General features: G+C 39.0%; 1 protein-coding gene across 4 annotated transcripts in view; it reads right to left on the bottom strand.

Annotated features, from left to right (window-relative positions):
• The window catches only part of Zfyve9 (zinc finger FYVE-type containing 9), a 119,698-nt gene that overhangs the window by 31,738 nt on the left and 74,082 nt on the right, over positions 1–13,878 (bottom strand). For all 4 annotated transcript variants that reach the window (XM_050136108.1, XM_050136106.1, XM_050136105.1 and 1 more), the window contains 6 exons: positions 13,315–13,435; positions 11,241–11,363; positions 9,025–9,180; positions 6,912–7,136; positions 4,829–4,911; positions 634–738 (listed from right to left, as the gene is read on the bottom strand). In XM_050136108.1, the coding sequence (XP_049992065.1) occupies positions 634–738; positions 4,829–4,911; positions 6,912–7,136; positions 9,025–9,180; positions 11,241–11,363; positions 13,315–13,435 (813 nt within the window). The remainder of the gene's footprint in view (positions 1–633; positions 739–4,828; positions 4,912–6,911; positions 7,137–9,024; positions 9,181–11,240; positions 11,364–13,314; positions 13,436–13,878) is intronic.

Below are 13,878 nucleotides of genomic sequence, written 5' to 3'. Positions count from 1 at the left end.
ATTTCCAGTTTTGTGTTTTTCTGGGATCTTTCTGTGTGAATATGTATGTTTGATTCTGTATCTGTGTTTCTTGTGCTTTTTTTTCCTGGTAGTTTGTTACTTATCCTATTCCAGTTTGTTTTTATTTTATTTTGATATTTTATATTACTTTACTATTATTTTTTTTTAGATTCCTGTTTGCATTCTAATGAGAGAAAAAGTGTGGATTTGAGTGGGTGGGGAGTCAGGGAGGATCTGGAAGAAGTTGGGGGAGGGGAAACCATAATAAAAACAATGTATAAAAAAGAAATTTATTTTCAATTAAAAAAAACAAGAACAGCAAAGCATCTGCTGTATGAGAGAAAAAGGAAACAATACCACCACAAATTTCATTGATATGATATAGCTAACTTTATACTTTTTAATAAAAATGTAAATCTATCACAATATTGAAAAATAAAATGACACAATCACTTTAGAAGTCCAGAATTTATCACTCTATTTTTGTATAAGAAAATTTTACATAAACGAACAAGACAAGTACTAATATAAACTGAGCTTACTATCAACTGAAGATAAAATTCACATGCAATCATGCACTTCTTTTATTTGCATTTTCAATTATAAAAAATGTCCCTTGTGATAATGTCTTACCTCATTGTATCTGTTGCTGGGGATTTTGATGCTTGTTTTCCTAACTTCCATATCAACCACCAAACCTTGAACTACTGGCAAAGTATACTGGTAGTTTCGGAAGTCCTGAGCAAAGCAGATTAAAGTAGAATTAAAGCATGATAAAAATGGTAGAAATTGATTTATAGTAATAAAAGTAGCACAAAATGGAAATAATACCAATATTGAATGACCTTGCTTATTAAACAATGAGAGGATGTGCAATGGAAGCCCTGACTGACTGCACCCTGTCTCTCAGTACAATAAGCTACAGGCAGTGAAGCCAACGGCTTCCCATACTCCTCCCATGTAACACTAAATAAATGACCACTCTGCTTTATTGCCACTAATTTGCAGGAAGGTCAGACTCAAACTCGTTTTGTTCTTGTATTTCTAAACATTGCAGTTCTCAGTGAGAATCTGAAGGTGCATGCACACTATCCAGTAAGCCTGAAGCAAAATAAGCAGAGTCAAGTCTAGGGTGACGGTGTATATAGCTGGATGTCATAGGTTCTTACAGGTCACCAGTCGAGGGTCTGATGTTTTTTTCTTCTTTTTATTTCTCTCATTCTTTTTTTAGACAGGGTTTTGTTACATGGCCCAGGCTGAGTTAGAACTTACTATGCAGGACAGGCTACCCTTGATTTCAAAACTCTTTAGCCTCAGCCTTTTCAGGGCTGAGATTACAAATTTGAGTCACCACACTTGATACCACAAAGACTTCTGACTTTGATTCTGAGGAGGTTTCTGGCCTGTTTTAACAGATCTGACTTCTTTATGAAAACTAAGTGACGAGAAAGTGTAAGTAAGCTGGGCAGTGGTGGTGCACGGCTTAATCTCAGCACTAGGGAGGCAGAGGCAGGCAGGTATTTGTGAGTATGACGCCATCCTGGTCTACAGAGCGAGTTCCAGGACAGCCAGGGCTACCCAATGAAACCCCATCTCAAAAACAAAAACAAAAACAAAAACAAAAAAGTGTAAGTGAGAGGAGGGGAGATGAGTTGATAAGAATGATGTAGGGAACAGACAGGGATTATGGAAAGTGTTAATAGCTCAAACAATAGTGAAAATCTGTCAGATTAAAAGAAAAACAGACGATGCCTGTCACTTGATTGGGTATGGAATATCAACAAACAAGTTCAACAAAGAAGTCAATCTGACTCTGAGTTTTACTGTTAGGCCTAAGAAGTTGAAAACCAGGACAGGAAGAAAAGGTGTTTCTTTTTTTTTTTTTTTTTTTTTTTTTGATTTTTTTTTAAAAAAAAAAAAAAACAATCTTTTCTTACTTTACATACCAATCCCAGTCCCACTCCCTCTCCTCCTCCTGCTCCCTCCCCCTTCCTAAGTACTTCTACTGTGTTCCTTGCAATAGAGCACAAGACTACTGATGGAAAGCCCACACACTGAAATCACAGTGGCCAGTTGAAGCGTGTGATGATCCTTCTGCTTTGCCTTGTAACTGGAAAGGACCACAGGCCTAAGTCACAAAACCTGGCTTTCACATGTTTTAAAAGTATAGCTGGGGGGCTGGAGAGATGGCTCAGAGGTTAAGAGCACTGACTGCTCTTCCAGAGGTCCTGAGTTCAATTCCCAGCAACCACATGGTGGCTTGCAGCCATTTATAATGAGACCTGGCGCCCCCTTCTGGCTTACAGGCACACGTGGAAGGAATGCTATTCACATAATATAATAAATAAATAAATATTAAAAAAAAAAGTATAGCTGGATAAAAAAAAAATAGGAGTGTGAGGGTTAATACTGTCAACCTGACAGGATCTAGAATCACCTAGGAGACAAACTGGCGGGCATATCTGTAAAGGGTTATTAGATTAGGTTAGCCGCTGGGCGTGCCCATGTGGATTACCAGAGTGGGTTAACTGGCGTGGGAAAACCCACCTGTAGGCAGCATCATTCAGTGGTTGGGGTCTTGGACTCCTTCACAAGGAGAAAGCCAGCTGAGCACCAGCACTGGCCTTGGTCTGCTTCCTGACTGCTCCCTTGCTGTGACTTCCTGCACAGCCACATGACTAACTAACCCTGCCGTCACTTTCCTCCTATGCTGTAAAAATATCTTCCTCCCTTAGAAAAGAACTAACTTCAGCATGAAGTTAGCTCCAAATCCACTCCCTAAAGAACAATCAAGGGGCTGGAGGGAAGGCTCAGCGGTTAGGAGTGTGTATTCCTCTTCCAGAGGACCCAAGCTCAATTCTCAGCACCCATGTCTGGGGGCTCACAATTGTCTTAAACTCTGGCTACAGGAGATCTGACACCTCAGACACCTACACTCACACATACACAAGATTAAAAATAAAATAAATCTAAAAAGAAATTAAGTGCCGGTCATGTTTGTACATGCCATCCAGCACTTGGAGGCACGAGGCAGGAGGGTATAGCGTCAAGGGTAGCCTGGGCTGTACAAAACAGGGATTCTCAAACAAAGCAACAAAACAAGGAAAGACCATTAAAAGCCGAGTAAATCATTTACAACAATAATCACTTCAGTGCTGTAAAATCAGACCAAAGACATCTGACACACTCAGAAGTGACTTCATGAGAACAGCTGAACTTCAAGTACGAACAGTCAAGCTGAGGTGGTGACTGCCTTGCCAGCTCTGTCCCAAATACCTGTTCAAGCAGGGAAGGGCTCTATGGAAAGCAGTATGTTTATCGTTCTGGACACTGTCAAACAGCAGCAACCAGAAGGCTAGAGAGTGGCTCAGCAGGTAAAGTGCTTATCTAAGTGTGAAGACCTGAGTTCAGGTCCCAGAACCCACTTAAAAAGTCAGGTGTGAGGGAGCCTGCTTGTGATCCCAGTATTAGGGAGGTAGGACAATGAGGATGCCTGGGCCTCACCTGCCATATAGCCTCGCCTAATTAACGGACTAGGACAGTGTCTGAAAATGAGGCAGATGGTGTTCCTGAGGGATGCCACTCAAGGTTGTCCTCTGGCCTCTCTACACTACACCTACACACACACACACACACACACACACACACACACACACACACACACAGATTCAAACAAAACAGTGGTTCATGCCTGTAATCTCAGCTACTCCGAAGGGTAAGGCCAGAGGTTCACAAGTTTGAAGCCAGAATGAACAATTAAATGAGACTCTGTCTCAAAATAAAAATAATGAGTTGGGTTGTAGATGTAAATCATCGGTAGAGAGTTTGCCTAGCCCTATGTTCAGTGCAGTATGGGGGTGGGGAGAGCAGTATCTTAGTGGCTAATTAAAAGGGACAGTGGGGCTGGGCACATGGCTCAGTGGGTAAAACTGCTTCTGAAAGCATGAAGACTTGAGTCTGAATTTCAAGAGCCCATGTAAAAGCTGGACTCACAGCACAAGTATTTATAATCCCAATACCAGTACCTGGAGACAGAAGGCAAAGGCAAGAGGAACCCTGGAAACTCAAGGGTCAGCTAGTCTGTAGACAACAGGGAATATCAAGAAGTGAAAGGCAAAGACAGACACCCGTGGCTGTCTTCAGACACATACTGTGACGTGAGTTTTCACAATTACACACACACACACACACAAAGGGAGGGCCAATAGCTATGTGAGCCTCAGGTTGCCAGCTTGTTGGGGCAACTACTCACACAGGCTAGTTAGATTTTAACAAAGAGTTCTGGGAGGTGAAATAGGAAACTTTATAAACACTCTAAATAACCAAGATTTATCTTAGTCTGTTAAATATGTAGCAGAAACTTTAATCGACCAACATTTTGTTCAAAATAATCAGCTGCACACATATAGCAGAGACATGAGAGAGGTCAACAGCCAGGAAAAACTAAAATGTAAACCCTAGTCCATACACAGACCCTTGAGCAGAAGAAGCCTTACTGGCATGTATCTGAGCATCAGGACCAATCTGACTAACAGTGAACCATACAGAGATGGCAGATGTCATTCTTACAATGAAAACAAGACAAAACGCTAGATCTTTATTTATACAATGTTCTAGTTTTTACCCTAGAGAGTATATACTCAGGACTGGAATCCTGTACTGTTTCACCCAAGAGCTCCACTGTTTTCAAAAGCATATTATATTCGCTTCTCCTCCAGCATAGAGCTTCACTTGCCTAAAGCATCAAGGGCACAGCTGTCAACACAATAAAGAAATCTTTCCCTTCAGTACAAGCACAAGAAATATAAAAGGAAAATTCTCAACTTACTGCTAGAAGATTCATGATGGTATGCCCAGTCTCTCCGAACAATGGTTTCCGAAATCTGACACTGAACAGTGGACAGGGATAAACTACAGAAATGAGAAATTTGAAGAATAAATTTGGCAGCTTAAATTTCTAGGAAAAGAGACATCATTGTTAAATTAATTTAAATATAATTAAAATGGATCATTATGAAATTTCAATTGTTGGGCTCAAAAGAATTTAGTGTGGTGCAGACAACTTCTGAGCCAGTCTTGGTCTTCTGACGAGCAGAAGTCTTTCAGGGCAGTTTCTAAAGTGACCCACCAGGTCCTATGGAGCAACTGGATTGGTGTGATCCAGAAAAACAAGTGTTTCCCCAAACCTCTGTGCTTAAGAAGTCTATGAGCTCACTCTTCTATACCTCCTAACCGAGACCCTCCTCAGGAAGGCCAAACACCAGGGGACACTCCTAGAGGGCTCCTTAACCAAGGTTTCCTGTCTGAAACGGCAACACAGGACAAGGAAACATGCTGCTGTCTCTGTAGGCAATCCTGTTTCGTTCTGCTGCTCATCTGACTTTGGAGTTCCAGCCAGGGGCATCTTTACCTAAGAAGTGTTTTTTATCCATTTCCTTCATTCTTGATCAAGATAAAGATCACCTTGGAGCTCCCAAAGAATTTAATAATAAACATGGGCTTCTAACACAACATACTACTGTAATCATAATCTGTTTTTTTCTTAGATTCCTAAAATTCTATAATCATATCTTAGCCATTTCTGAATTTCCAAGATTCAAAATACTCTATAGGCCTTGATTAATGTTGTTATTTTGTTCTTGGTCTTTTGAGACAGTGTCTCACTATGCAGCTCTGGCTGACCTGGAATGAGCTATGCTGACAGGCTGACCTTCAACTCACAGAGTTCTGCCTCTGCCATCTCAGTGCTAATGACTTTGTTCAGCCCTTGACTAAGTTATTCTTCTCTACATTTGTTTATATTTATTTATTTTAATGTGCGTGAGTGTTTTGCCTATATGTATGTCATTGTACTACATGTGTGCCTGGTAGCCCCATAGATCAGATTAAGGCATCAGAACCCCTGGATTGGATTTGTGGGTAGTTGTAAACCTTCACGTGGGTGTGGGAAATGTACCTGGTCTTTTGTAAGACAGGAAGTGCTCTTAAATTTTGATCCATCTCTCCAGGTCTCCTTAATTAAATCTTAATCAATGATTAACACATAAAAAAAATACATAGGTGTGACAGCTAATCTTAGTAGTCAACTTGACACACTGAGGAAGAGGGAATTTCAATTGAAGAATTGTCTCCATGAGATTGGCCTGTGAACATATGTGTAGTGGTATTTTCTTGATTATTTCTTTATTTTATTCCTTAAACGATATAGTAGAACATGAGGCAAGCATTAAGATCACCAGTTTGTAAAACAAAAAGACGATTTGAGTGAGCAGCTAGCAATCATAAAATTTGAGTTACTTTCCTAAATTATAGAATTAGTAGATGGTGGGGTTGAGAATCTTATTCAAGGGCTCTGATTCCTAGACCAGGGCACTTTTAAGTAGGTGAAGATATAAAATTTAAAGTAAAGCTTGCATCTAGTCTTTCATGTCTTACACACACACACACACACACACACACACACACACACACACACAGTTGTATTGCTACAACCATGGGCAAAGAAGACATGTCAGTCAGCTGATCAAGTGAGAGTCTTCACCATATTACTAATTTCAATTATCAGAGTCAAGTAAAATGAATTTTTATAAATATTTCTAACAAAGTATTAACAAATATGCTTACAGATATACTATAAAAATATATTTGTTCAAATTAATTGTTTTAAAGATGATGTTTTTATCAGTGAACCATAAAAGAATAAAGTTACAAAGAAAAAAATACCATCAACTTCCTCATTTGATATTTTCAGTTCTTTCCATTATAGCCAAATAATTGGTCATATTTAGCATATCTATTTTCAAAAGCTTATTTTTACTGAATTGTATCACCAGAGAGCAATCAAAATATTTCAAGCTTTATCTCACCACATGTCTTGGTAGTGTGGCTTAGAAGAAGGCATTTGAACTTACGTCGATATTCAGCTCCAAGTCTTAACATTAGCCGGATGGGAAACACTTTGGCCCAAGGGGTTTCCCATTTCTGGATGAGAATCCCAAACAGGTAAGGCGGGGTTGGAAGCACTAGGTCTTGCAGTGATTGGTAGGTAGATGACACATATAAGAATCCACCGTGTTCTTTACTGCCCAGGAAACTCTGACTGAAGAAAGAATGTCCCAAGTTGCCCACTACATTCCCTGAAACAAAAAGTTCGTTAATTAGTTTCTATGATAAGAAATCAATCATAGTTTAAGTAATTATTATTATCCACAACTGAGCTAGACACAACGGCCCATCTTTACAAAAGTTTCATTTTGTCTATGCTTGTATTTTCCCATGTGTGCACATTTGTGTGGAGGTCATAGGTCAGCCTTGATGTCATGGTTTCCTATCTTTATGAAATACTATTAGATAATACATAAAAATAGTTTTATATTAACCACTCGCACCCCCTCTCCAACTCCTGTTCCTCAGCGCAGAATCTACTGGAGATGGGAGTCTCACTATGTATACCAGTCTGAAACTCACCATCCTCCTACCTTAGCCTGAGATTGGAGAAGTGTGCAACCACATTTGCCTTAAGGATCCTTCTTAGGGACTGGAGAGATGGCTTAGCTGTTAAAGGAGAGGCTCACAACCAAAATATAAGAATTCTCTTTAGGGAAAAAAAAAAGAACTTATTTTAGGGCTAGAGAGATGGCTCAGTGATAAAGCACGCATGCTGTTCTTCCAGAACTAGTTTGGTTCCCAGCACCCATGTTAGGTAGCTCACAACCACCTATAATTCCAGCTCCAGGGGATCCGATGCCTTCATCTGGCCTCCACAGGCGCCTGCTCTCATGTTCACAGGCACACATACATACACAGAATTAAAATAAAAATAAATCCTTAAAAAAAATCTCATCCCAGTACTCAGAAGGCAGAGGCTGAAGATCTCTGTGAGTTCAAGGCTACATGGTATACATAGTAAGATCCAGGTCAGCACAGCTACACAATAAGACCTTGTCTCAGAACAACAACAACAAAACTCTTGTTATTTGTTTTAGTCTGTACATTTACGGTATTCTCTATCAACTGTGGATATTATTTACTGACTTTGTTCTTATAAATAAAAATCAGTTCATTTAAACCACATCGTATCTTTTCTGTTAAATCAGGTGAATCTGTACTGTTAAATCATAAGCTTAAATGTATTTTTTGTTTCATTTTGTTTTGAGGTAGGCCCCCACTATATAGCCCAGGTTGGCCTTGAAATCATGATCCTCCTGCATCAGCCTCCCAGGTACTGAAATTATAGGCATAATCACAAGGCTGGATCAAGTATAATTATTTCTCTCTCAACTTTAGTATTTCTTTAAATTAACATCCTTAGCATTGTCCAGTGTTTTATTTTTATTTTGGTTTTTTAAGACAGAGTTTCTCTGTAGTTTTGGAACCTGTCCTGGAATTTTCTCTGTAGACCAGGCTGGCCTCAAACTCACAGAGATCCACCTGTCTCTGCCTACTGAGTGCTGGGATTAAAGGCGATCATCACCACCACCCAACCCTTGTCCAGTTTTTACAAGTGTACCTTTACTTGTACATTGCAATTAGTAGTACAACTTATTTTGAAACCATATAAGCTAATGATTTAAAAAATATGAATATTCAAGTGCTTATACTATGACTGCATAAATACTGATAACTAAAGGTTATAATGATTGAGCTATTATTATGCTTTCTTCTACTAGATACCAATGTTATAACCCATAGTATCACAACAACGTTCTTAACCCAGTATCAACAGATTCTCTTATCATTTTAAATCCATCCTTTGTAAAATAAAAGAGAATCAGTAATAAAATACATAATTTTCTCAAAGTATGACAAGTTCTACCTTGCCACTAATGTCAAAGTCCGAGGGCTAGGGATGTAGTTCAGTGGTAGAGTGTTTGCTTAGCACCTAAGAACCTGTGTTCAGTTCTAGCACTGTTAGAAAATACTAAAGTTCAATGCCAGGTTTCCAAACCTAATACAATTACTTTATATCTGAGTCCAAAAAGTTTTATCATCTACTAATGGTGCAAAGTTCTATAGCATCCCTACCTGCAAGTGCATCCCGATAAAGTTGTACAAAGTGATTAAAGATGTCCTTTGGCAAACACTTTTCATCTGGTAGACACTGCAGCAAAATTACTATCTCAGATTGACCCACAGCATGCATTCCTTTGGTTGTGAAACACCAGCACTTCCTGTTCACATCTATAGGTGGAATAAAGATATACACACTCTTCTCAATCACTGATCTCAAAGGATGTTCAGAAATTTGTTATAATACAGCAAAAAAAAAAAAAAAAAAAACAAAAGATCACGTAAGCCCATACAATTCAACTTTAAAACAAAAAACAAAAGATCACGTAAGCCCATACAATTCAACCTTAAATGGTCACTGCATGAACCAAAGGATCATTGTAAAAAATAAAACAAGTCAATGCCTTGTTTATTTTTTTTCTCAACACTTAGAAAATTGGAAAGAAGTTAAAAGAAATGACAGATAAAGAAAATATATTTAAGACTTAAATAGACAACAAAGGTAAAGCCTTCCATATCACTATTTTTAAAAATTCATTTTTCAGCTGGGTTGTGGTGGTGCATGCCCTTAATCCCAGCACTAGGGAGACAGAGGCAGGCGGATCTCTGTGAGCTTGAGGTCAACCTGGTTTACAGAGTGAGTTTCAGGACAGGCACCAAAGCTACACATAAAACCCTGTCTCAAAAAACAAAACAAAACAAAATTTCATTTTTCCAGGGGACCAGGGAGAATGCTCAGTGAGTGAAGGGCTTGCTGCACAAGTGTGAGGCCTGAGTTCAGACCCCAACCCTCACACAAACAGCCGCCCAGGATAGCACTTGCCTCCACTTTCAGTACAGAAAGATCCCAGAGGCTCATCGGTGAGCCGGTGTAGCCGATTAGTGAACTGCAGGTTTAGTGAGGGACCTTGTCTCAAAAAACAAGATGGACAGCAATCCACGGAAATACCTTACACTGACCTCTGCAATCCATCGGTACATGCATAGGTCTCCCCTACATGCACACCACGCCCATACACAAAAATCACTTTTCATTATTTATATGAGACTAGGAGCAAAAAGAATAAAGTCTAGTATTTTAGCTTTGACTTCAGGCTTTGGACAAAAGAAAATACATTTTTTTATGTACTAGCTAGTTTAATTATAATCACTTCTGAGAGAAAATATTAGATAATGAGAAGAGGACTTCACCTGGTTTTACACTATATAAAGTATGACTTGTCTAGACTACTTACTTCTACTTCTTCACTTTAGGTTAGAAAGGGTCCAAAAAACCCACAAGCCATATGCAGCAAAACACACCATCCCATCCTTGACACATTATTTCCAAATGAATTCAAATAATGTTAATACCACTATGTGCATCAAAACTAATGAAAGGTCCCTTTCTTTTTATATGAAAATCACTACTCTGTGTACCTACTTAGGAAGTACTCAGTCCTATTCATGTGTGTGTTCATATGTTCATGAGCCACAGAGAGACGCTGGGTGTCTTCAAATGTTTTCCGCCTTATTTTCTGTCAGTGAACATAAAGCTTGCCAGTTCAGCTGGACTGCATGGTCAGAAAGCCCCAGAGATCCGGGATTGCAGACACACTGCTGCACCTGGCTCCTCCTCCTCTTCCCTTTCTAGTGTGGGTGCTGGAATCAAACTGAGATTCTCATGCTCTCACAGCAAACATTTTATCAACCAAGACATCTCCCCAGCCCTCCAATTAATCCACCATTTTAAGGTGTTTCAGGAATTCCAGGCTAGCTAATTTCTCTGTCTGTCTGCCTGCCTCTGTCAATCTGTTTCTGCCGGTCTGTCTCTCTGTGTCTGTCTGTCTGTCTGTCCATCCCATAATCATTTAATGGGTACCTTCTGTGGGCAGGATACTACACTAGGGAAAAGTGTAGGGTGGCTTCTGCCCCCAGGTGGCAAGGTTAGCTAATCTCTAATTATAATTTATAAAGTAGGTGTGGTAAACTGAAATTTCAAGCAACATTATACTTAAATGTGATTCTGGAAGAAAAAGTGGATGACATTAACAATGGGCCAAACAAAAAGGCATTATTATCAGCTAAGTCAGAAACCTCCCCATTTCATCAATGGGGAATGTCTAAGGAAGCAATACAAAGGTATTTCTAGTTTCTAAGGTCAACTTAAAACAAATACTTTTGTGTAAAGAATATGAAAGCTTTAAAAATTATGTGTTGAATTTATTTTTAGTTAAAAAATTCTAACTTACAATTTACGATTTTAACCATCGACAATAAATTTGCATTTAAAACAAAGACAAGTGGGTCTGGGCCACCATCCTCCAGCTGCTGCATGACTGAAATCTGCGATGGTTTCTCTTCCACGGCATAGTCTGTAAGGGAGAAAACGTTGTAGCGGATTGGTGACAGGGACAAACTGAGAAGGAAATCTAGTGGAGAATGGGCTGACATCACAGGAAAGAGACCACACAGGCATGGCTGGAACCCGCTGTCTCACTGCCATGTTTAGTGCTCCCTTCGACTCTGGCTGTCCTACGCATAAACGTCCCCCCTAAAATGGTCGGTTTCAAGTCTGCTGCACCTCTTCATCTAACAAAAATGTCCAACTATTATAACAAACATTTCATAGAACAAATATTTTAAGATCCATATTTAAAATAATCCCACATACATTAAAAGGTGATTATAAACTGGGAGTTCCCATGGGAAGGGTGCCAAGGAATTGGTACAGAGGGAGCCTGGCTATCTTACTCTATACTGTCATACTGTTCTATGTTTTTTACCCTTACAAAGCATTAGACTTTTTTTAATGCACCAAAAAATAGAACTATCACAAGTAACTGGGTTCTTGAAATAATTCCTCTAAATATCTGAGCACTCACTTCGCATGGCACTAAAATCCTTACTAAGCCACACATCAGACTGTAGCACAATCAGTACTTGACGCAGAACGCTGTTCCTCTAACCCTGCAAGCACAGCCTGTACCACCAGATCACTTCATTCTTAATGGCGTTCATCTCAGTACAAAGCCAAAAGTATGAGCAAAAATCACTGAGAATCTAACTTAAAGATAAAGGAAAGGATTAAGATTGGATTTTCAGTGCTGTTCTCGTAAAGTGTATCACTAAGGGATAGCCACGATCAAAAGGGAACATCATTTTTCACTGACCAGAAAATAAATAAGTAAATAAATAAAAACTGGGTTTTTTTTAGAAATATTAGAAAATACTTAACTTCCTATCAATGAAAATATATATTTGAAAAATAGTAAGTGTTTTAAAATTTTTTAATGTTATCTCACTAAAATAAAAAAAACCTTGCATAATTCTAGTGAAGAGATTGTAGTAGCAAAACAAGAGTCCAGCAATACAATTTCTTTAATAATAAATTATTACAATCTTTATTAAACTAAGACTTATAAAAATAACTCAGCCGGGTGTGGTGGCACACATCTTTAATCCCAGTAGACCAGGAAGAAGAGACATGTGGATCTTTTTGAATTCAAGGATCTGTCTCAAAATAAACAAGTAAAATAAAATGACCTAAATTTTCACTTACAGAGCAACCTTCTTAACAAAAAACATGTTCTAAGGAGTCCTGGTAAAAAAGCAAAGGTTCATGACACAACCAAAGAATGCTGAGCAGACTTAGCTTATCGCCAGTAAAGGAGAAAGTGTTTATAGCAGGACAGGAACCAAAAGCTACAGAGAAACCCTGTCTCGAAAATCCAATAAAAAAAGAAGAAGAAGAAGAAGAAGAAAAAGAAAAAAAAAGAAGGTTGCTGTGTTAAGCACAAATTTGGGTTATTTTAATAAATTTTAGTTTAGTAAGAAATTATAGTGGTTTATTTATTAATAAGGTAAGTCAGATACTGACTTTTATATGTTAACTTCAGTTGGTTATGCCATCTTCTACTAAGAAAGAAAAACACTTTTGTATATTTATTTAATTAAAACATATTACAAGCCTGTGCTACCACACCCAGCTAAAAGATACTTTTAACAGCAAAACTGCTACTTAAGCCCTCCCCATCTGTCTTCCTGCAGGTTATCATCACACTTCAAAGCTAAATTAACATCCTGAGTGTAACAGGCGGTACTCTAGGACCACAAGCAACTCTTGAGAGTAGGATGGACTCTGAAGTATCCTTCCCAAGACTGAAAATGACATTACAGCAAACGCATATGAACAGCTACACTAGAGCAGTCACAGCAGCCACTGTTCTCACGGCATTGAGGCTACTGTACTGGTTAGAAGAATGACTGTCACTCCATCATCCTTCCCTTAAACAGAATTCTGCTTAAGCACGGAAGTCCACATACCTCCTTTCACACCAGTGGAGATGAGGATGGGAGGAAGGCCATCTTCAGGAATAAGGTTCATTGCACTTCCAACAGGACTTCCAACCTGAGTTATGCTCCCAGAGAATAGAGAAATATCAGCCTAGGAGAAGCAACCATCAATGTGAACATTAGTGTATGCAAAACTTTAGTAATGTGTAATTAAAATGTAAGTAAGAATTTAAATAAAAAATTGAAATTTACTCTTTTTTTTTTTGAGACAAGATCTCACTATATAGTCCTGGCTGTCCTGGAACTCATAAAGGTCTACCTGCCCCCGCCTCCCAAGTACTTGGATTTAAGGGGTGTACCACCATACCCGGCTGCCTCTTGGACTTCTGGGACAGGATTGCTGTCCCAGGCTGTCCTCAAACTCACCTTATAGCTAAGGATGGCTTTAACTCTTGATCCTCCTACCACTTCAACCCAAGTGCTGGGAACACAGGTATTCAATACAATGTTCAGTTTATATGGTGGTGGGAACTGAACCCTGGGCAAGAATTTTATCAACTGTGCTACAACCCTAGACCCAGTGCAGTCAATCTT

This window comes from Alexandromys fortis, unplaced genomic scaffold (genome assembly GCF_014885135.2).
Source record: "Alexandromys fortis isolate MF-2015 unplaced genomic scaffold, M_Fortis_MF-2015_v1.1 scaffold_13, whole genome shotgun sequence".
Lineage (NCBI taxonomy): Eukaryota > Metazoa > Chordata > Mammalia > Rodentia > Cricetidae > Alexandromys > Alexandromys fortis.
Note: the sequence above shows the minus strand (reverse complement) of the source record. Positions and strands in the feature narration are given on the sequence as shown.